The sequence below is a fragment of the Procambarus clarkii genome, chromosome 22 (assembly GCF_040958095.1).
Source record: "Procambarus clarkii isolate CNS0578487 chromosome 22, FALCON_Pclarkii_2.0, whole genome shotgun sequence".
Taxonomy (NCBI): domain Eukaryota; kingdom Metazoa; phylum Arthropoda; class Malacostraca; order Decapoda; family Cambaridae; genus Procambarus; species Procambarus clarkii.
This window is the reverse complement of record NC_091171.1, coordinates 18,776,190-18,801,294: the sequence shown is the minus strand read 5'-3', so window position 1 is coordinate 18,801,294 and position 25,105 is coordinate 18,776,190. Positions and strand designations below refer to the sequence as shown.

Sequence of the window (25,105 nt, the reverse complement as noted above, 5' to 3'; positions counted from 1 at the left end):
TTGAAATTATCGTAAGTAGGGGCAATCGTAAGTCGAGCTGCCACTGTATTTGCAAATTTGCCGATGATACAAAAATCGGAAGAGAAATAATTGGGGAAAAAGATTCACAATCATTTCAAGTCGATCTAAATAGGGTTTTGAAATGGTCAAAAGATTGGCAGGCGCAGTTTAATGCTGACAAATGTAAGGTTTTGAGGCTAGGTTATGATGATACGTAGTTACAAGATACGAGCTACCTGGTGTTGAGATTGCAAAGTCGGATTGTGAAAGAAATCTGGGAGTTATGACTAATAATAATTTAAAACCCAAAAAATCAATGCGTAAATGTTCATAATAAGGCAGATAGGACTATGGGATTTATTTATCGAAGCGTTAGTAATAAGATACCTGGTGGTGTTCTTCAGCTATATCGTGCTCTGGTTAGGCCCCATTTAGATTATCCACTGCACTGTTCAAAGCACCTTTAGGCACTCTGAGAGTTTTGCTATTTTTTTTAATTAGGCTATATTTGAATGTTCTTTAACCCTTAAATGGCGCATGGCTATATACCATTTGACACCCACAGGCGCATACCAAAAAAAAAAAAAAAAAAAATTTTTTTTCTTCCTAACCTGTTAATTTGTGTTCACTGATCACGGGAAAAATAATAACAAAAATTGTAAGTGGCATATATTGCCCGCTATAGGGCGGGGAAGTCTGGCAAAAAAACAGGAGCTGACTCAGCGTGCGTCCCAGGCGGTCTGTTGATCGCCAGCTGTCAGGCCGGAGTTGCCACAAAGAGATAATTACCTAATTATTTCAATGTCTCTGATTGATTTTTCATAGTTTTTTTGCTGTAATATTATTCAATAGTGTGTAGTTTGATATACAGTATTTATATAATAAAATGAGTGAATCATCGCTGTACTCATAAATATGGTGTGCATATTGTTGATTCAATTATGTTCATCAATCAGTGAACAAATACTTTGTCGGTTATTACACTATATACACAGGTTATATATCTGCATGTTTTGTTTACCATAACAAACCACTAAGTTGCTATTATGAGTCAAAAAGTAACGAGGAGTGACCGCCGTGTACCAGCCAGCCACTCACGCCCTCCCTCAAGTCATCTGACTCACCCACATTCTCCTCCCACAATACTGTTTTTGCTCTTATATACAGACATTATATATAAGTATTTACATGTTTTGTTCACCATAACTGTACATCTAAGCTTGTATGGTGAGTAAAGGCATAAAGACGTAGGACCTCACACAGTCAGCTGATGCCTGCCCCCCTCAAGGCCAGACGCATTAATATTTCTCCTCCAACAATACTATGTGGTGTTATTACGCTATATACACACATTATATATAAATATCTACCTGTTTTATTCACCATACTTGTACAAGTAAACTGGTATGGTGACCAAAGACCACCGTGGTAACCAGTAAACAACACAGACGACGCCACCTCCCTCACCAAAATGGCGGCTCCCAACCTACTCTTGCTGTTTATACCCTCTATACACATGTTATATATAAGTATCTACATTTGTGTTCACCATAGCGAACCACTAAGCTGGTATAGTGAGTGCAGTCAATAAAAGGTGGCCACACACAGTCAGAAGACATCGCCACTACCCTCCCTCCCACAGCATTACTCCTCCCTCCATGGCGAACAGGGCTAAATATCACCACAATCCTGCTATTATCAGAACCCTGGTCAGTTTTATCACAGTCAGGGGTCTTCTGTAATAATATCATCGCTACATAATAGCATAAACAAGTATATTATGGCATTTTTAGGCGATGCTGTGGTCACAAGCTGAACAGCAGTGCTGTGAGCTCATGCTGCGTGCGTCAGGCTTGGTTGCTCTCTCAATACCGAGGCCCTTCACACCCGGGAATTTGGCCCACGATTTTTTTTAAAAATGGCGTCTGTTTACAAGAGCCCTGATGAAGGTGTGGTGAACCCCGTGTATCCGCGGGCCGTTTAAATCTTGCGTAGTACTCCAAAGCATCACATGATGCGAAGCGCAATTTACTGCAAGTCAGTCAAAGCATCATATGATGCAATGCGCAATTGAAGGGTTAATGTGCTCATTACTCTTTGTGTTTTGAAAAGAAAATAGTTGAGTTTGGAAATACAGTGGTACCTTGCATAACGATCGCCCCAAAAGACGAACATTTTGGGTAACGAACGGCCCGATCAGCGTCAAATCGTCCCGTATGACGAACGCTGGTTTGAGTAACGTCAAAACCACATGGTGGGGTCGCGCTGCTTCTTGCACATTCTAAGACGCCTCCGACTATGCACATAAATTATATTGTTCTTGTTTAAAGATGCTAATGATGCTGGGATATAAAAGGGTGACTGCTGAGATGTTGCAAAGCATTGACGTTTTTGTAGGAAAAAAGAAATGAAATGTCTGATATACAACAAATGTCAAAGAGGTTCGTTCGGTGTTCGGCAGGTAGGCTGCTCCATTATAACAATCTTTCTTTGTTTCAAATGTGTTCAATTTGTTTTGTATTTGTCATTTACATCTCAATAATGGAGAAGCCTACCTTACATACACTGAATAAACCATTATGACATTTTCCTTTCTTCAAATGTGTTCAATATTTATTTTTCATTTGTCTTATAGCAACAGGTTCGTTCGGTGGTCGGCAGGTAGGCTGCTCCATGTTTCTTACATACAAAAAACGTAAATAATAAAAAAAATGAAGAATTTTGAAGACCAGTACAAATGTCAAAAAGGTTCGTTCGGTGGTCTACAGGTCGGCTGCTCCATGTTTCTTAAATAAAAAAAAAAAACAAAAAATAAAAGAACTGTTGAAACAATTTGAAAAATCGACAAATGCCATAAAGGTTCGTTTAGTGTTTGTCAGGTAGGCTGCTCCATTATTGAGACGTAAGTGACAAATTCAAAACAAATGGAACACATTTGAAACAAAGAAAGATTGTCATAATGGAGCAGCCTACCCAAAAAACACTGAACGAACCTTTTGCTATAACGAATATGAAAGACTAGGGCTGCTGGCTGGGTTAGTACTGCGTGAGCAACCATTCGTGGCACACGTGCCTCTGGCTCTCAAACACCTGTCCCACACGGTGTTAAAAGACTGCGCTCAGTCGGTGCAATTCAGGCCCTATTGTTTGAAGAACATAAGGGTCATAACATTGGTGAAGCTAGGCGCAATAAGGGCTTAACACAACGTTCGGATGCCAGTCATACAGCACCTATGAGGATGATACAGCGAGCGTATCCAGTTGTAGCTCTGAGCCCCACCCTTGCCATCTCGAATTTATATAGATGATACATAGATGAACCGTTTTCTGTGTTCATTGATGATGCATCTGATACAAATAGCATAGATGAACAGTGTTAGCGGCTTCCATGGTGATGTTGTTCATTGATATTTTCAAAAATACCTGAATCTCTTCCTGACTGATGGACACTCTTTGAGGCTAGCTGAATCTCTTCCTGACTGATGGACACTTTGAGGCTAGCTGAATCTCTTCCTGTGTGGGACCTTACAAAGCGATCTTTTCAAGACTACCTTACAAATTGAGCTTTTCCTATTATCGTTTCAATACTACCTTATGCTTTACAAGCTTGGCTACATACCACCTACAAGTACTAAAGCCAAGGGTGCACGCGAGTGCGTTATTTGCAAGCACACAGAACGATGAAACAGGAAACGAAAATCTATCTGTAGCTGGTGCAAGGAGAGCAAAGTCGTGCTGTGTACCATGGACTACTTCGTTGACTATTACGCACCTCCAAAGTACTGAGTGTGTTATACAGTGTGTTACTGTGTAAATAGTATGTGAAACTGTACATATTGTAATTTTAGTGAATTTTTACCACGTAATATTGTGACAATAAACATTTATTGTGGACACATTACTGACACATGTATCACAGTTTCATGGAAAATTATGAACATTCTACTGTATACATATTGTAAAGGACACAAATATGCATCAAATACGATAAAAGAAACAAATAAAACCGCATTGGAAATGCATAGAAAAAATATTTGAAAATATATTTGTGGCAACTCGCAGTGCTTGAATGGCCTGCGCGACCGTGTCTGGGAGCTTCACACACGGGCGACCAGGCCCTGATGACGTCACAGCGCACCTTGTCCATGCCCTCACAGCCAAAGTAGGTGGAATTTGGTAATTATTTTTACATAGACATGTTCAGGGACGGTAATTTATCATTTTGCAAAGAAAAATGATATTTTGAGGAACATTTGATGTCATGCACACTGGGGGAATTTCACATTAAACACAGTGCATCACACTGGTTACATGGGGGACATTCGTTTTGTATGACGTCCGTTTCACATGACGAACATTGAACGGATTAAATTCGTTATGCGAGGTACCACTGTATTTTGATACTAACTTTACCTGAATTTATAAAAACAACAAAAATATGTCCTTTACAATTGCACTAAAATGTTTTTGGCAAAATCAGGTGCACAGTGCAGTGGTTATGCAGTTCTGTTTTGGTCGCCGTAGTATTGAATGGATATAAATTCACTAGAATGCATTCAGTGTAGGATGACAAAGTTAATCCCCCAAATTAGAAACCTGTCATATGAAGAAAGATTGACAAAACTTAAATTACATTCTCTAGAAAGACAAAGAATTAGGGATAACTTGATAGATGAGTACAAGTGGATGAATGGACATAACAAAGGGAATATTAATAGATTATTAAAAGTATCATCACAAGACAGAACATGAAACAGTGGGTATAAATTGGATAAGTTTAGATTTAGGAAAGACTTGGGTAAATACTGGTTTGGTAACAGGGTTGTTGATTTGTGGAACCAATTACCACATAACATAATTGAAGTAGCATCCCTTGATTGTTTCATGCATAGGTTAGACATATATATGAATGAGATTGGATGGTTATAAATAGGAGCTGCCTTGTATGGGCCAATAAACCTTCTGCAGTTACCTTTATTCATATGTTCTTATGAGTTGGGGCGGTTTGGTTGTCACTACGGAGGGTTCAGTTCGCTCGGGGATCCACGATACGGCTCCATTTGGACTGCTCTCCGGTGGTTCATTGTCACAAAGCCAGAGTTGAATGTAATGAAACGTCATTTTCTGGGTGAGCCCGAAGGCTTCCTAGCTCCCTAGCACCCTTCCTCCAGTCAGCATTTTTTCGTTTTGTTTTGATGCTCAGCCTCCGAACTGGAGGTGTGAGTAGCCGGTGTGGGGGGGTTCGGGGTTTCCCGCCTCTCCCTCCCAGGGAGGGGAGGGCTGCACGGACAAGCGGTGTGGTGGCAGTGTGTGACGCTTGCTGGTTTCTTTAGGTTGGGGGAGTTCTGCCTCTCTGTTCAGTCTTCGGTTGCAATTTTTCTTGCCATGTGGGATCTGTTTTGTTATGCCTACCTTTCTGGGTGCTAACCCCAGTCGATGACAGGCATGGAATGCCTACAAGTACAAGGGGGTTTCCATAGGCCATTGTTCCCTCTGGCTCTCTGAGAGGGGCCAGGTTCCGGCTTATGGTCCCCGGTAGGCTGACCTCGAACTGACGAATGCCCCAGAATAATATAACGTATATCAATCCGATAGCACGAGCACAGCAGTACCCAACACGAACACAGCAGTACCCAACACGAGCCCAGCTGTTCCAAGCACGAGCCCAGCCGTTCCCAGCATGAGCCCAGCCGTTCCCAGCATGAGCCCGGCTGTTCCCAGCACGAGCACGGCCGTTCCCAGCACGAGCACGGCCGTTCCCAGCACGAGCACGGCCGTTCCCAGCACGAGCACGGCCGTTCCCAGCACGAGCACGGCCGTTCCCAGCACGAGCACGGCCGTTCCCAGCACGAGCACGGCCGTTCCCAGCACGAGCAGGGCCGTTCCCAGCACGAGCAGGGCCGTTCCCAGCACGAGCAGGGCCGTTCCCAGCACGAGCAGGGCCGTTCCCAGCACGAGCAGGGCCGTTCCCAGCACGAGCAGGGCCGTTCCCAGCACGAGCAGGGCCGTTCCCAGCACGAGCAGGGCCGTTCCCAGCACGAGCAGGGCCGTTCCCAGCACGAGCAGGGCCGTTCCCAGCACGAGCAGGGCCGTTCCCAGCACGAGCAGGGCCGTTCCCAGCACGAGCAGGGCCGTTCCCAGCACGAGCAGGGCCGTTCCCAGCACGAGCAGGGCCGTTCCCAGCACTAGCAGGGCCGTTCCCAGCACGAGCAGGGCCGTTCCCAGCACGAGCAGGGCCGTTCCCAGCACGAGCAGGGCCGTTCCCAGCACGAGCAGGGCCGTTCCCAGCACGAGCAGGGCCGTTCCCAGCACGAGCAGGGCCGTTCCCAGCACGAGCAGGGCCGTTCCCAGCACGAGCAGGGCCGTTCCCAGCACGAGCAGGGCCGTTCCCAGCACGAGCAGGGCCGTTCCCAGCACGAGCAGGGCCGTTCCCAGCACGAGCAGGGCCGTTCCCAGCACGAGCAGGGCCGTTCCCAGCACGAGCAGGGCCGTTCCCAGCACGAGCTGGGCCGTTCCCAGCACGAGCAGGGCCGTTCCCAGCACGAGCAGGGCCGTTCCCAGCACGAGCAGGGCCGTTCCCAGCACGAGCAGGGCCGTTCCCAGCACGAGCAGGGCCGTTCCCAGCACGAGCAGGGCCGTTCCCAGCACGAGCAGGGCCGTTCCCAGCACGAGCAGGGCCGTTCCCAGCACGAGCAGGGCCGTTCCCAGCACGAGCAGGGCCGTTCCCAGCACGAGCAGGGCCGTACCCAGCACGAGCACGGCCGTACCCAGCACGAGCACGGCCGTACCCAGCACGAGCACGGCCGTTCTCAGCACGAGCACGGCCGTACCCAGCACGAGCAGGGCCGTACCCAGCACGAGCAGGGCCGTACCCAGCACGAGCACGGCCGTTCTCAGCACGAGCACGGCCGTACCCAGCACGAGCACGGCCGTACCCAGCACGAGCACGGCCGTTCTCAGCACGAGCACGGCCGTACCCAGCACGAGCACGGCCGTTCTCAGCACGAGCACAGCCGTACCCAGCACCAGTACAACAGCAGCCAATGCCAGCTCAGAAGCAGCTGAAGCAAGCACAGCAGCAGCAAGCACCAGCAAAGCTGATGCAAACATCTAAGACATCGTGTGTGGAGTGTACAGTTAGAATAAGTGTTAAATTTAAGTACATAGTGTTAATATTAAAATAATGGTTGCAGTACAGTAATTTTAGTGTAAAATAGTTTTCATAAACTATTGTAATACTCAACACACAGCAGAACTCTTTATCAATACAGTGCTAATGACTTAATACAGTATAGTACATATTTACTGTACATCATTCACAACTCCGTGAATTCAAAATGGACATAACTCCAACAATAAGGTAAATAACAACTGTAACACAGTATTTTCTGGGGGGAGCCTCGTCGGCTCCCCGGAGCTATCCAGGCTGAATGGGTATGTATAACTTTCTGGCATCAATGTGCTAGGAGTTCTTGCCTACCAGGGACCACAAGCCAGAACCCAGCCCCCTCAGAGAGGAGGAGGAGCGAGAGCACGAGGAGCAATGGCCTATTGAAACCCCCCCTGTGGTTGGGAGCATTCTGTGTTTGCTTCCGAATGTATCCCCTGCTTTCCCAGCCCCTGGTCTTCTTCCAGCCCCAGGCAGGCCCAGGCAAGACCTAGGCCCTCCATCCCCCACTCCACCTCCCCCCAAACCCCTGTCAACTACACCACAGGAGGGCATGCCCTCTCCCCAAGCAATCCCTGTCCCCTCACCCCCAGGACTTCTACCTGACCCAAGCAGGCCTGAGCAAGACCTAAGCCCACCATCACCCACTCCACCTCCCCCTGAATCCCTGGCAACTACCTCACAGGAGGATGAGCCTACCCAAGAAGCAATGGAACAACTTCCTACACTTGTGGGGAGTGAGGTGAAATAGGATATAAGAAAGTGAGCTTCAAGGTAATGTACTCAAACATTGATCAAGTGAATAAATCTTATTCAAGTGAATAAGAATTTCTGCCAATAAATCAAGTGAACTGGCAGAAAGGGCGCAAGAAGAAAACCCTGATGTAATAGGACTCACGGAAACAAAATTGTCAGCAGTCATAACAGATGCTGTGTTTCCAAAGGACTACTATATAGTAATGAAAGAGAGAGGGAAGGGAGAGAAGGTGAAGGAGTGGCCCTGCTGTTAAGGAAGGACTGGAGTTTTGACGAGATGGAAATTCCGGCCTGTGACGGGTTCAGAGATTACATAACAGGAACTATAACAATGGGTGGACCTAAGATAATAGTGGCAGTCATTTACAACCCTCCCCTAAATGACAGAAGACCCAGACAGGAGTTTGATAGGAACAACATGGCAACCAATAATATAATAGAGAGAGCAGCTTCAGTTGCCTGCAGGAATGGCTCAAGACTTTTAATCATGGGCAATTTGAACCATGGAAAGATAGACTGGGAGAATGGGGATCCACATGGTGGTGCAGATACATGCAGAGCTAAACTCTTGGAAGTGGCAACAAGGAACTTTCTGAGCCAGCATGTCAGGGAACCCGCAAGAGTGAGAGGCAATGATGAACCAGCTAGACTCGACCTTATATTCACCTTGAATGAGTCAGAAATAAAGGAAGTCAAAGTTGAAGCCCCCATAGGAATGAGTGACCACAGTGTACTGACTTTTGAGTACTTAGTGAAGGTAGGGATAACCTATCCAAGGATGGGATCGGAGGGGAAAAAACTAAATTACCGAAGAGGAAAATATGACGAGATGAGGAACTTCCTAAGGGGAATACCATGGGAAACAGAACTTAGAGACAAGAATGTGCAGGACATGATGAATTTTGTCACCCAGAAGTGCCAGGAAGCTGCAGACAGGTTTATCCTGGTCCAAAAGGAGAAAAACGAAAAACAGAAAAACCCATGGTTCAACCAGGAATGCAAGGTAGCGAAGCAACTGAGTAAAAGAACATGAAGAAACTATAGAAATAAGAGAACACCGGAGAGCAGGGAGAGATACCAGAGGGCCAGAAATGAGTATCTCAGAGTGAGGAGGGAAGCAGAGAGACAGTATGAAAATGACATAGCGAGTAAAGCCAAGACCCAACCAAAGCTGCTCCACAGCCACATCAGGAGGAAAACAGCAGTGAAGGAACAAGTGATGAAATTGAAAAAAGGGGAGAACAGATACACAGAATAACAAGGTGTGTGAAGAACTCAACAAGAGATTCCAGGAGGTCTTCACAATAGAACAAGGAGAAGCCCCTGCACTAAATGAGGAGGAGGCAAACTAAGCAACCTTGGAGGAATTTGACTTCACCTGTGATGAGGTCAAAAGGTGTCTGCTGGAGCTGGATGTGACAAAGGCTGTTGGGCCTGACAGAATCTCACCATGGATACTAAAGGGAGGTGCAGAAGCACTAAGTGTGCCACTCTCTATGGTGTATAACAGGTCACTGGAAACAGGAGACCTACCAGGAAGTTGGAAGACAGCTAACGTAGTCCCAATATACAAGAAGGGTGACAGGCAAGAGGCACTGAACTACAGGCCAGTTTTCCTAACTTGTATACCATGCAAGGTGATGGAGAAGATCGTGAGGAAAAGGCTAGTAGAACATCTGGAGGGAAGTAACTTTGTAACACACAACCAACATGGGTTCAGAGATGGTAAATTGTGCCTCACAGGTTTAATAGAATTCTATGATCAGGCAACAAAAATTAGGCAGGAAAGAGAAGGGTGGGCTGACTGCATTTTCCTGGACTGCCAGAAAGCCTTTGACACAGTACCCCATAAAAGCCAGTAAAAAAGTTGGAGCAACAGGCAGTAGTAAAAGGGAAGGTGCTCCAGTGAATAAGGGAGTACTTAAGCAACAGGAAACAGCGAGCAACGGTGATGGGGGAGACATCAGAGTGGCGAGATGTCACCAGCGGAGTCCCACAGGGCTCAGTACTTGGACTCATCCTGTTTCTAATATATGTAAACGATCTTCCGGAGGGTATAGACTTGTTCCTCTCAATGTTTGCTGATGATGCCAAAATTATGAGAAGAATCAAGACGGATGAAGATAGACAGAGACTACAGGATGACCTGGACAAACTGGAGGAATGGTCTAGAAAATGGCTGCTAAAGTTCAACTCAGGAAAGTGTAAGGTAATGAAATTAGGCGAAGGGAGCAGGAGGCTGAACACAAGGTACCATCTGGGAGGTGAAATCCTGCAAGAGTCAAATAGAGAGAAAGAGATGGGGGTTGATATCACACCGAACCTGTCCCCAGAGGCCCACATCAAAAAGATATCATCAGCGGCATATGCTAGACTGGCCAACATAAGAACTAAGAAACCAAGAAATAAGAAACCAAGAAGTCAGACCAATCATGGAATATGCAGCTCCAGCCAGGAGTCCATACCTAGTTAAACACAAGACAACGTGAGAGAAGATTCAGCGGTATGCCACCAGACTTGTCCTGGAACTGAGAGGAATGAGCTACGAGGAAAGGCTAAAGGAGCTGAACCTCACGTCCCTGGAAAACAGAAGAGTATAGGGAGACATGATAACCACCTACAAAATTCTCAGGGAAATTGACAGGGTGGACAAAGACAAACTCTTCAGCACGGGTGGGACACGAACAAGGGGACACAGGTAGAAACTTAGTACCCAGATGAGCCACAGAAACGTTAGAAAGAATTTTTTCAGTGTCAGAGTAGTTAATAAATGGAATGCACTAGGCAGTGATGTGGTGGAGGCTGACTCCATACACAGTTTGTAGATATGATAGAGCCCAGTAGGCTCAGGAATCTGTACACCAGTTGATTGACAGTTGAGAGGCGGGACCAAAGAGACAAAGCTCAGCCCCCATAAGCACAATTAGGTGAGCAATTAGGTGAGTACCGACTGGGACAGGCACCCAGAAAGGTAGGCACCCCAAAACAAACACCCTATTCTGGTGAAATTATTCCTACCAAAAGTCGAACGAGTAGATAGAACTCGCCAAAATAAATTAACAAACTAGGATGATGTCATCATGTTGCCGTGCCGCCGTCTGTGCAAACCCCCCCCCCCCCCCCTCCTTCCCTGGGAAGGGGAAGGGGGAGCCCCAGACCCCCGCGCCGGCGATCCAACCGATGATTCTAGGCTGATGTGATTCTCGAGAAGTCATGTGCCTCTGACTCCTGTTTTGTTTCAGTTCTGTGCCTTGTGGTGTGGGCTGTCGCTACAGGTGATGTGAGAGCCAGGAGTAATATTCCATGGTACTCGGTCTGCATGCGCCTAGGGTTCCCTTCGTTAGGTGCCCTGTAAATACTGCCCTTGGGGCTTGGGGCCTCCTTCCACAAGTCTCCTTAGGATCTACCTCCACTGTGTCTTTTACTGCTCAGTACTTGGCCGCCCTTGGGGTCAGCTGGGGTTTTGTTGCCCTTTTTTGTCTCTAGGTAGGAGGTAGTTTTCGTCACTGGTGAGGCGCGGGATACTGCACAGCTATAAATGTCATGGCTCCCTGCACTTTTGTGAGGGGACCAGGTTCTGGTTCCCCGGTAGGCCAGAGAATTCCATAACTGATGGCACCTACATCAAAGATGGTAGCTTCAGTTAATGGTTATTAACCAGAGATTTTGGTTAATGGTCTATGGTCCACAGTGTTTGTTTTCTATTAATGTGTAAATAAAATTAAACTGGCAAAATATTTTGGGTAAGTTATTGCAACAAGTTATGTTTAATTCCTGTTATTTTTTCTTTCAGACAACAATGAATAAACAAAATAAAATTATTCATCTCTCATCAAGATTCAGAAGAATATGTAATAATGAACTAAAGGTAACACACCAGCAATCGTACAGAACTGCTTGCATATATAGACTCGGCTATCAAAATATTTTAGAGAAAAATGAGCCATTACGAGAGTTTCAACGAATGTTGTGCTTTACACCAAAACTCTCTAAAATGTCTGTGACCATGGCCACTCAACAACCAGGAAGATTAAAGAAAATGCTGAAGAAGATAGGATGGTTTGATTATTCAAAATATGTAAGTATCCATACTCCTGTACGTATATGGTATTGTAAATACAGTATTATTTTCTAAATTGTGACATTCTTATTTTAACATTTATATGAATTTAATTTAACATGATTCCAGTCCTGTACTGTATGTATTGTGTTATTTCTTTAACATTCATAGGGTAATTATAGGCTTGCATAAATCGGCTTTGAATTAATAGTTGATAATCTAGAGCCCTCTGTGAATGCTTAAATTCCCATAATTGCTCAGCAATGTAATCTCTGGCAGCCAAAATTTAGGTCAAGGCGTTTTTACATTAAGTACATTTTATTTTTCTGTTTTATAAAGATGATTATGGATGTTGCCACACAAGCATTCATGGTACAGAATTTTTGTAAATAGGTATTTAAATATTTAGGTGTATAGTACTTGATTGTACCACTGTACCATTAGGTGTATAGTACCACAAAAGCCACCTCCATCATTTCCCATTTTTGTCTTCAGTGTTCTTCTATTATATTCACTAATTTCCTTGTTCTTCTAAAGCTTAGATTTCCTGTGGAATCATGTCATGGTGTCACATGTATGTAAACATTACAATTGTGAGGATGAAAGTATGTAAACATTACAACTCCTTATTAAGGCAATAGGATCAGATGTGATCGAAGGCAGGGACAATGCCAGCGGCAATTTAAGAAAGCATGTACAACTGGGGCAAATAAAGAAACAGAGCACATACATAAGAGAGTGACTGGAAAAAAAAAACATGAAGTTGAAGTGAACAAACAAAAGCAAATGCCATTACACTAGGTATACTGTAGTACAAAAAGAAAGCCAACAGTTGAAGGCTGATGGCCTTAGAACAGTGGGGCAGCCAGAGGCAATGGTACTAGAAATGTGAATGAATGGGATGGCTATCTGGGACTCTTGGCTCATTGGAACTGCCATCAGTTGGCGAGTGAGTGTTACTAACTAGTGATTGGACCTAGGCAATGATTGTGTGCAGAGTTAACATCAAGGTTGCACGTTTGTCCATATAGTTGCATAATTTAGGGTGTTCTACCTTTCTGGAGGTTTTTGTTTAGGTTCTGTGGTGATATTGTATCCCCAAACATCCCATTGCTTTTATTAAGGGGGGAGGGGGGGCAGATTTTGGTCCTGGTCGCTGGTAGACACTTGTGATTCATTAGAGCCTGGTGTATTTTGAGAGTATTACACAGATACCTTGGGGAGCCACCGAGGAACCCAATCGACTGAGGCATTTTGGCATTCAATGCTAGATTTCTGAGGAAGCCTCAGTGACTTCCTGAAGCTATCTCGCTGAGATTGCTCCAAGCAAATGGGTCACATCAGACATAGGAGGTCTGTTTGGCCTACCAGAAACCAGACCCAAAACCTGACCCAACTCACAAAGGCACAGAGAGCATGGGATATGCTCCACCACACCGAAAAAGCATCTAGAAAGTCAGCGAAGCTTTACAGACAACTGTGTAGTGTTAACAAAGCCTGAAGCCTCAAAACCACTTAACAACTCTACAAATGATTCACACAGAAGAAGAGAAACATTCAAAATTAACATGAAACTCAGTACTGAATGCCACCACCAGGCAGCCTGGCTCCTGCATGAAGCCATCTTCTCATCAATTCAGATCAGTTCTTATGCTGATGTCAGCTGGACAGTTGTTCTCAGGTCTTTCAGATGTGGCAGGTCCTGCTGCTTCAGGATAAGTGCCAGTTGTATTCTTGGGCTTGTTCCTGAAAGGACTGTTTGCTTTTTACTTTAGAAACCCAGCATTGAATATAATGAATCATCCCCTTCTGGATGAGCCTCGGTTGCTCCCTGACACACTCCCTATAAGATTAGTCAGTTTGTTGGTGGGCTGTTCATCAGCTTCAAAACTGATAAGGGAAGATGGCTGCATGCAGGAGCCAGGCTGCCTAGTGGTGGCATTCAGTATTATGAGTTTTGCACTAATTTTGAATGTCTCTTGTTCTTCATAAATCTTTTGCAGAGTTATTTAGTTGTTTCGAGACTTCAGTCTTTGTTAACCTTAAAAAGTGTAAGTAAGAGTGATTGGTGGATACTTTGGACATTATTTATATGACTAACTCTGAGGATGATGTGCAGGAATTATAAGATTTTTGCATAAATTGCCCTGCTGTGTACTGTTCTCATGTTATTATACTGTTACTAATTTACTTTCAGAAATTAAAGCGATCAGGATATCTGCTCTATGGAAATGCTTGTGACAGAGCTTTAGCATCTGATTTTTTTAGAGGTGAGACTCATCTTATTATATGTGTATTCATTACTTGAGCTTTAAGTCCTTTGTTATTTTTCACATATTTATGGGAAAATGTTTCCAGTCATGCTTATAAATCTTCATTAACATCTTGTGCATATCATCATTTAGCTGTACCATGAACCTTAGCATTGAGCATGTGATGAACAACTTAAAAAATCAACAGAAAACTGTGAAAACCCATGCCTTTATTTCAGACTTCATAGGAGTCATTAGTTTTAGTAATACTGTAGGTGCCAATCCTACTTGAAGAGGGGCATGAAAGTCAACCCCAACCCCCCCTATAACACCCCATGCAATTACATATCACAAGGATTGTTATGTTAGGTTAACTGCAAGCATTTGGCCTCCATCCTTGGACATATTAACAGACTTTTTTTTTAGATAAAAATTAATGAGTCTATATACCTTGACAAGATTGCTAAGGACAGCCTCTTTATATTGAGTAAAAATAGGACAAAAGATCATCGGCAGAAGCTAGAAACATAAAACAGTGCACGTATCTTGTATTGGTAGTCAACACGAGGAATGTACTGAAGGATGATGTGTAAGCTACTTCCATCTACAACTTTAATAACAAATACAACAGAATTTAAGTGTAAATTTTTTTTAAATATTGTTAGGCGTAAAAAAGCAGTTAGTGCCGGAGAAAAGCATGAAGCTCTGCCACACGACTCCCAGAGGCTAATGCCAACAGAAAAAGAGCCTTAGCAAAACAATCCCATCAGCCGAGGAACTGGGGTGGGGATCGCCGGCGCGGGGGTCTGGGGCTCCCCCTTCCCTCTCCCTGTGCAGACATGCGGCACGGCTCGTGTGACGTCATGCTTGTTTGCTCATTTTTCTTTTGGGGAGTTCTGTCCACTCGTTTGACGATTTTCGTTGTTAACCAGAATAGGGGTTTTTGTGGTGCTTACCTTTCTGGGTGCCTGTCCCGGTCGATGGTAGATATAGAATGCTCCAAATCACATGTGCATTCTATGGGCCATTGCTCCTCATGCCTCTCTGAGGGGGCCAGATTCTGGCTTGTGGTCCCTGGTAGGCCTAGAACTCCACCCACATTGACTGATGCAAAATAGTTAGGTTATCCATATCAGTCATGGATAGCTCCGGGGAGCCTCTGGAACTCACCCAGAAAATGGCGTTTCATTACATTCAACGCTGATTTTATTCATTAAGATAGTTCAACACCACACATGCTTTTCAATTTCCATTTCTCCTGCCAAGTCTTTGTTTTTCGTGGCATAAACATGAAAAACCTAGAAGTTGCAAATTAAAAATTGATAATCTAGAAAGTATGTATAGTGTTTGAAGAATAGAGTAGGCAATAAAAATGTAATGTATTTTGAAAGATATGGAATGGAAAAGTTGATAAATTGTAAGAGAGAGAGGAGTGTGCCTGATGGTCAGGCCATGTTAAACAAATGGATGATAACTGAATACCAGTACCACTCTTCACCAATCTTAGTAAATTTCAAGGTAGTGGAAGAAGAGAGAGGCTGAGATGATTATGGGCACATAAGATGATTGAGTTTGTGAAAAATGGTATTTCAGTGTGAACAATACACAGGTTGTGTTGGAATAATAATAATAATAATAATAATAATAATAATAATAATAATAATAATAATAATAGGCATTGGCAAAAGGGTGTGATTTTTTTTTATATAGGACAACTTGTGAGAAGCATGGTACACTTAGTCTTATGAAGTGGTGGGAGATTCTGTGGATGATTTGTTGGTGCCTTATTACTACATAACTGATGCTTTATTACTTTCACCACCTTCCTTATTCTTCATCACCTTCCTTATTCACCACCACCTTCCTTATTCTTCATCACCTTCCTTATTCTTCATCACCTTCCTTATTCTTCATCACCTTCCTTATTCACCACCACCTTCCTTATTCTTCATCACCTTCCTTATTCTTCATCACCTTCCTTATTCTTCATCACCTTCCTTATTCACCACCACCTTCCTTATTCTTCATCACCTTCCTTATTCACCACCACCTTCCTTATTCTTCATCACCTTCCTTATTCTTCATCACCTTCCTTATTCTTCATCACCTTCCTTATTCTTCACCACCTTCCTTATTCTTCACCACCTTCCCCATCCTTCACCACCTTCCCCATCCTTTACCACCTTCCCCATCCTTCACCACCTTCCCCATCCTTCACCACCTTCCTTATTCTTCACCACCTTCCCCATCCTTCACCACCTTCCCCATCCTTCACCACCTTCCCCATCCTTCACCACCTTCCCCATCCTTTACCACCTTCCCCATCCTTCACCACCTTCCCCATCCTTCATCACCTTCCCCATCCTTCATCACCTTCCCCATCCTTTACCACCTTCCCTCTCCTACACCATCTTTCCTAACCGTCACCTTCTCCATCCCCCCCCCCAACCTCCCCCCACTATTCCAACCCTACTCCACCCACCACCACCCTTAGTTATTGTCTACCTGTTGTTGGTTCCAGGAATCAATGTTCCCGAGACCCAGTCTACAACCAGACCTGGTTGGTGGTATGGTCAACTTATCTTCATTAAACTTCATATTATTTTCTGTGGCCCATTGAAAGACCTTACAGCATTTACATCATTTTGAAGGTTTGCCGTGTCCTCTATATTGTCAACTCTCATGCAAATCCTAGTGTTACCTGCAAAGGATGATACAGTACTATATTAACTGTTTTCACTAAATACTCTTCGTCAATAAACTACATAAGTGAAACTAACCTTTAATCATCATGTAGGAAATATATTAGATGAATCTTAGTGAGATTGGAAATTAGTGTAATGTTTCCATTTCATGCAATGGCGGAAAAGGGAGTGAATAGGGCTCGACCCCAACTATGACCATCCCCAGACAAAGACCAGTCACCCTGTATAGTTTGTTAAGGCAAACTCCAGGCATGTGCCCTCTTCCCCTCCCAACCTCAAGCAGGCAGAGACAAAAGTACATACTGATATTCTCTTATAGCTATATATATTGTGGCAATGATGATGACCCAACTGACAGATATTTAGTGAACATGGAAATCCTATCACCAGTTTAGATCCCTCCTTTCATGATTCCATAGCAGCAGACTAAACTTCAACTGAAATTCAGAAGCAAATATTTCACTTGTTCTATTAAAAGCAAACAATGTTTATGCTTAACACTTTGGCGTGCCCCGCGCGCCACCCCTCAACTGTGCGATTTGGGTCCCAGCGTTTCACGGGAGCGCGCGTTAATTCTGAAAAGTGTATACTCTCTTCAACTTTGTCACCTTAATTCTCGTGCTACGAGATTAAATTTGGTATCATTGTGTTCGCAATAGAATTCTCTACAGCACTAAATGCATATAAACTCCAAAAGCCCGGCTAATTACTCGCAGCAAACAGAGAAAGTGCGAACGAGTTACCCAGGAGCGCGTAAAAGCGATAAAATGTGTTCACTCTTTTCACTCTGGTCACCTCAATTTTCGTCCTAGGTCTTTCATTTTGGTATCAATGGGTTCGCAATAGAATTATCTACAGGAACATTAGCATATAAAATAAAAAACCTGGTCACGCTCCACCCACCTACCTTGAGGCTACCTTGAGGTGCTTCCGGGGCTTAGTGTCCCCGCGGCCCGGTCGTCGACCAGGCCTCCTGGTTGCTGGACTGATCAACCAGGCTGTTAGACGCGGCTGCTCGCAGCCTGACGTATGAGTCACAGCCTGGTTGATCATCGGTTGATCACCCACCGACGAGTTGAAGACAGGCCATGCGTTAACCGCGAGTGAGCGCCCAGACGCCTTCCAGCTACACTCCCAATTCCTGCCCAAAAATGTTTAGTAATGTTTAGTATTTAGTATTTTAGTATATGTAGTATTATAGTTTAGCATTTTTTGTGTAGCAGTTGTACATCACATAAGCATTGTAGATAGCCATTTGCACAAAATAGATGTTCATTTTCTTCATCCATTTGTGAGTTTTCCTTATGAAGTGATAATATTTGATCATTTGGTCAAAGTGATCAACACCTTTCATGTTTGTATTGTAGTCACAGATTGCATTCAGCTTGTTGACAGTTACCAAACAGTCCCCCAAAAATCGGATAAAAACCTGATTTTTGGCAATGTTTTTAGTGGATGACGCAATGCTGCGTCATCCCTAAGATTACCGACAGTAAATGGATGACGCAATGCTGTGTCATGCCCGGGCGAAAGTGTTAAGCACCGTGCTGCGCCGAGTTTATTGTGAAATTTCCCCGGTGCGCATGAAATAGTGTTCCCAAAAAATTATTTTTTCTTCGTAAAATGATAAATTCCCTTCCCTGAACATGTCTATGTAAAAATAAATATAAAATTCCACTTACTTTGGCTGTAGGGACGTGGACAAGTGCGCTGTGACGTCATCAGGGCCTGGTCACCAGTGCGTGAATTGCCCAGACATGATCACGCGGGCCATTCAAGCACCGGGTGTTGCCACAAATATATTTTCAATTATTTGTTTTATGTCTCCGGAGCCAAGCAGTCTCCGTGGTGTAGTGGTAAGACACTCGCCTGGCGTTCCGCGAGCGCTTTGTCATGGGTTCGTATCCTGGCCGGAGAGGATTTACTGGGCGCAAATCCTTAACTGTAGCCTCTGTTTAACTCAACAGTAAAATGTGTATTTGGTTGTAACAACGATTCTTCGCGGCGGGGATCGTATTCCAAAGACCTGCCTGAAACGCTACGCATACTAGTGGCTGTACAAGAATGTAACAACTCTTGTATATATCTCAACAAAAAAAAAAAAAATATGTATTTCCAATGCTGCTTTATTTTTTTATTTTTTTATTGTATATGATGCATATTTGTGTCCTTTACAATATGTATACAGTAGAACATTCATAATGTTCCATGGAACTGTGATACATGTGTCAGTAATGTGTCCACAATAAATGTTTATTGTCGCAATATTACCTGTTAAAAATTCACTAAAATTACACTATGTACAGTTTCACACACAATTTACACAGTAACACACTGTATTACACACTCAGTACTTCAGAAGTGAGTAATAATCAACGAAGTAGTCCATGGTACACAGCACGATTTCGCTCTCAGTGCACCAGGTACAGATAAATTTTCGCTTCCTGTTCCTTCATTCTGTGTGCTTGCAAATAATGCACTCACATACACCCTTGGCTTTAGTACTTGTAGGTTGTATGTAGCCAAGCTTGTAAAGCATAAAGTAGTATTGAAAAGATTATAGGAAAAGATCAATTTGTAAGGTAGTCTTGAAAAGATCGCTTTGTATGGTCCCACACAGGAAGAGATTCAGCTTGCCTCAAAGAGTGTCCGTCAGTTAGGAAGAGATTCAGGTACTGTATTCTTGAAAATATCTATGGAAAATACCACCATGGAAGCCGCTAACACTGTTCATCTATGCTACTTGTATCAGGTGCATCATCACTGACCACAGAAAACGATTCATCTATGTATCATCTAAATAAATTGGAGATAGTATAGGATTGCAAGGGTGACGCTCAGAGCTACAACTGAATACGCTCGCTGTATCGTCCTCATAGGTGCTGTATCACTTGCATCCGACCTTTGTGTTAGGTCCTTATTGTGCCTAGCTTCACCAATATTATGACCCTTATGTTCTTTAAACAATAAAGTTTGAATTTCACAGACAGAGCATTATCTTTCAACACCGCGTCGGACAGGTGTTTGAGAGCCAGAGGCGCGTGCACCACCCATGGTTGCTCATTCAGTACTAACCCACCCAGCAGCCCTAGGGCATTCTGGGAATTTTTTCCAAGATGGCTGCCTCTCACTGGAGGTTCTAAGAGTCCATTTCGTACACAACCAACCTCGTACACATTTAGAATTGGTACCGAAAAATCAAAAAGAGTTTTCTCGGTTGGCGCAGTTTCCCGCTGACTGAGAATACTCGGTGGGCGCAGTTAAGTGGTTAATGGCTGCTGTTGAAATGACTGTCTAAATTTTTTAATTAATATTTCCTCAAGAAAAGGAATTTGTAGGGGGGAAATAGGGTACCAAGACAAATATATTTCAATGGATTTATTATGTTTCTTATATAATTTATTCTTTCAGTTTGTGACTTGCCTGATACCTTCTATTCATGGTTCTTGGTTACTGAACTTCATATTTGGATGTTGATGGTGCGACTCATGGCTGAAGGAGAGGAAGGAAGGTATACTCGAAATTCTCTCATTGAAGCACTTTGGGAAGATTGTGATGCAAGATCCAAGAAACTTGGGGTACGTCATGATTTTTAGATCTTGGTTTTGATTTTGGTTTTATTGAATAACACTGTAACCCCCCTGACACCACCATGCCACCACTAATGTCATCAGCACATGTACCATCAGCAACCCCTGACACCACCATGCCACCACTAATGTCATCAGCACATGTACCACCAACAACCCCTGACACCACCATGCCACCACTAATGTCATCAGCACATGTACCACCAACAACCCCTGACACTACCATGCCACCACTAATGTCATCAGCACATGTACCATCAGCAACCCCTGACACCACCATGCCACCACTAATGTCATCAGCACATGTACCACCAACAACCCCTGACACCACCATGCCACCACTAATGTCATCAGCACATGTATCACCAACAACCCCTGACACCACCATGCCACCACTAATGTCATCAGCACATGTACCACCAACAACCCCTGACACCACCATGCCACCACTAATGTCATCAGCACATGTACCACCAACAACCCCTGACACCACCATGCCACCACTAATGTCATCAGCACATGTACCACCAACAACCCCTGACACCACCATGCCACCACTAATGTCATCAGCACATGTATCACCAACAACCCCTGACACCACCATGCCACCATCATCATCATCAGTACCTGTACCATCAGCTGATCACACTTCATCCCCTCCTCTCAGATATGATGGGTAAGTTTGAGATAAATACATGGGGATGCAGCTTTTAAACTATTTGATTTAATGCATGTTTCTGGAGGAGCCCCTTGGTGGCTCCCAGAAGTTATCTTGCTTCATCTGTTTCTCTCCACAAGATCACATCAGTTGCGGGAGTTCTGTTTTGTCTAGCGGTGACCATAATCAGAACCTAGCCCCATCAGAGAGGTGCAGAGAGCAAGTGACATTCCAACACCCCACCGGGGAAGCATCTGTAAAGTCAATGAAGCATTCCAGACAATTGCAATGTTCACAAGAACCAAATCCTTGAAAACCACCAAACAACTCCCCCAAGCAATTAAAAAGGAGCCCATGCCCTCCATTAACAATCACCAATTAACTCTTTTGCTGATGAGGAGTTATCAACTCCACAGTAGTGCTCTTGGATCACCAACAGTTGTGGTGGGTCATCCCCTGCTTCTAAGCCAAGTGGCGGTGTTTTCCAAACTATCATGGGTTGATATTCGGACACATAGGTTTTGGTGGTCTAACAGAGTCTTTGTTGCCTGGTATTTTGTCAATGTCCCTGGGCCAAGTTATTTCTGTGTTGCTTTGGACTGTGTTTCCTGGTCTCTTGTCTCTACTTTGCCTTATTGCCTGTCATATCTCACCTCCCTGGTAAAGTCCCTCGCAGGCGGGCAGGCAGGCAGGCAGGCGGGCGGGCAGGCAGGCAAGCGGGCAGGCGGGCGGGCGGGCAGGCAGGCAGGCGGGCGGGAGGGGAGGCATCAGAGGTCCGCGGTTGTTCAACGTCCTCCCAGCAAGCATAAGAAATATTGCCGGAACAACCGTGGACATTTTCAAGAGGAAAATAGATTTATTCCTCCAAGGAGTGCCGGACCAACTGGGCTGTGGTGGGTATGTGGGCCTGCGGGCCGCTCCAAGCAACAGCCTGGTGGACCAAACTCTTACAAGTCAAGCCTGGCCTCGGGCCGGGCTTGGGGAGTAGAAGAACTCCCAGAACCCCATCAACCAGGTATCAACCAGGTAACCAGGCAGGCAGGCAGGCACAGAGGGAGGGTGGAATTGGGAGGCAGGCAGGCAGGCAGGCAGGCACAGAGGGAGGGTGGAATTGGGAGGCAGGCAGGCAGGCACAGAGGGAGGGTGGAATTGGGAGGTAGGCAGGCAGGGAGGCTGGGAGGGGAGGCAGGCAGGGAGGCTGGGAGGGGAGGCAGGCAGGGAGGCTGGGAGGGGAGGCAGGCAGGGAGGCTGGGAGGGGAGGCAGGGAGGGGAGGCAGGCAGGGAGGGGAGGCAGGCAGGGAGGCTGGGAGGGGAGGCAGGCAGGGAGGCTGGGAGGGGAGGCAGGCAGGGAGGCTGGGAGGGGAGGCAGGCAGGGAGGCTGGGAGGTATAGAAATAAGGTAAAGCTGGTAATAAATAAACTGGAACAGAACCAATAAAAACAATACCATGTCACCTTCCCCCCACCACCCTTGATTCTTGCCCATGTACCAACTCGCATACGCCTCTAGGTGGCTAGTCCAGCAGCTATTGACCTACATCTGGCAAAGGACTGGTGACCAGCTGCAACTGGAAAAGGAAGCATATTTATTATTTCTGAGTACAAGAATGGGCCTACTATAGCTTGAGCTTGAGTATGAGGGGGTGTACAAATGACAAATCAGCAAAAGTGGTATCTTTGACTATAGCTGATTAGAAGAGTGTTGACGATACAACAATGCCAAGGAAGAGGTAACCCATTACCATAGAAAGGAAATTATAAATAATCAACTGCTGTGGAAAGGGAGGGAAAAACACGAGCACAGATCACACATCTTCAGAGGCTGCTACATGGTAGAAAAGGGGCAATGATGGTGAAATCTATGTACAGTCAGGTTCTGGTGGTAGAACTATACCTATCAACGGTATAGGTTAAGTAATAATTGTAATTAAGAAGCAATAAGATGCTTATCTTAACATACGAAAAAGGTTAGGTGAGGTCGGTGTTTTCTATGAAGCTTTTCAAGGTAAACTAAAATATTTATAATCAATTAGTATGTCACATATGCACTTATTTAATAAGCCAATATTGACTATAAGCAAGTGCAAGAACGGGTTGTTATATTATATATATTTATAGTTGCTGTAATCATCACAACACTAATCATTAGGCCTTCACCACTCCATTCATTTCCTGAGAGATGTTGGCCCAGTTATACCTCGCTCTGTTTAGTTTTTAATACCTTTAACTGTGTTCTGTACACTGTTATCTTATTTTCTCAGGACTGGTGTCTCTCCACCCCATGAAAGTGAGAAACACGGTAATGAAGACAACGATGAATTCTGTTATTAACTGTCTTCCTATTTCAAGTTAATTTTCTTTCAGTCTTTGGCACAAAGTGTACGTCAAGAACAAATGCAGAGTATTGGTTCTTCATTTCAAGCAGCTCTCTTTGCTTATGATGAAGGTTTAATGAGCGATGATCGTGTCTTAGCTTCAGCTTTGTGGCGAAGATTGTTCTCCAGGAACTGCAAAGATCCAGAGACATTAGAATGTTGTGTCCAGTTTGTGAGAAAGCAGGTAGAATATTTAATCAAACTTTCTTATTAATAATCAAAACTGGTATATTAATATAAATGTAGCATTTCTGAGCAAGACTCCCTCATAGCTCCTCAAGGCTTTTTCCTGTGGCCTTCATGGAATTTAGCCTTCGAAAGTGAATTTACATTCTAGGAAACGAGTACCATTTCCAACTACCTTGTCCTTCTCCCAGTGGGTTGGAAGCTCAGTGGAGAGTTTGGGTCAGTGTACAAAGACAAATGCTCTCCAAGAAACCCTTAAAATCACACTAAACATACTTTTATTATTTCTAAATTGCCAATGGTTTTCCTGAGCTATTTAAAGATCCAAACTCGACTTACCCAACCACCACCAGAGCAGAGCTGATACCTCTAAAACATCAATTTAGATTAGTGGTCTATAAAACATTGTCTTGTACAGCACTTCTCTGCTTTAACCCCTTAACTGTGCATCACATTCAGTAATGTTCAACAGGTGCACATCACATCCTGAGATATTTCTGGGGGGAGCCCCTTGTGGCTCCCTGAAGCTATACACTAGATGGTTTCCATGTACCTGGTTGCATCAGCTGTGGATTTCTATCGGTGTAGCACCAGAATCTGGCTCCTACAGAGGCACAGGGAGAGGTGACATTTCACCACCTCACCGGGCAAGGCAACCAGAAAGTCAGCGAGTCAAAACAGACCACTGTTGGATTCAAAAAGAGATCAAAGCCTCAAAACCCACATAATGAGATCCCCCTGAACTATGTAGACAAACAATCAGATGCTCTCAAAACTAGCTAGAGCTTCTTTGCTCCACTTCCCCCACTAGGGAGGTGTGGTGGGGGGGGGGGAGTGGCTCACCACCTTTCAGGGTCTTAGCTGTCGGTTCTGTCACTAATGCAGCGGTTCTTGGGTTGTCTCTGCTCCTTGTGGGCTCCTCTGTTCTGCTAAATGGTGTGGTGCTTACCCTTGGTGGCCTTTTCCTGTACACTGCAGAGTAGTGTTTAGTGTTTAGAGTAGTAGCCTAGTTTTTAGAGTGCTTGGAGCTGCATGTGCTCATAATTACTTTCCCTGTGTGCTCTCTAACACTTCTCTTGCATTACTAGAGTTATTTTCTCTGGAGTGTTCGGGAGTCGCTCTCTCAAAGGTCCTCCCCATTTGTGGTGGACCTCATCTAGGGTGAATCAAAGGTCTTGTGGCTTCTTTGTCTTTACCCTAATTGGGTGCAACTTTGGCTGGCAGGGTGCAGTAGTGATTTGTGGGCTTTCTTCAGTGCGCCAAGGTTGACCTTCACAGTTGTGTAACCAGAGCTGTGTCAGCTTACTTTTAGGTACAGTGTAGCGTCCCTAGTGCCTGGGTGTTCTGCTTTGCTTA

The 25,105-nt window shown here is 44.5% G+C and overlaps 1 protein-coding gene across 1 annotated transcript in view; it reads left to right on the top strand.

Moving 5' to 3' along the window:
* Uqcc1 (Ubiquinol-cytochrome c reductase complex assembly factor 1) overlaps positions 1-25,105 on the top strand; it is a 47,316-nt gene that overhangs the window by 5,246 nt on the left and 16,965 nt on the right. Inside the window, exons 2-5 of the mRNA XM_069329506.1 lie at positions 11,718-12,002; positions 14,182-14,254; positions 20,353-20,519; positions 23,553-23,747. Of these exons, the coding sequence (XP_069185607.1) occupies positions 11,724-12,002; positions 14,182-14,254; positions 20,353-20,519; positions 23,553-23,747 (714 nt within the window). The 5' untranslated portion in view covers positions 11,718-11,723. The remainder of the gene's footprint in view (positions 1-11,717; positions 12,003-14,181; positions 14,255-20,352; positions 20,520-23,552; positions 23,748-25,105) is intronic.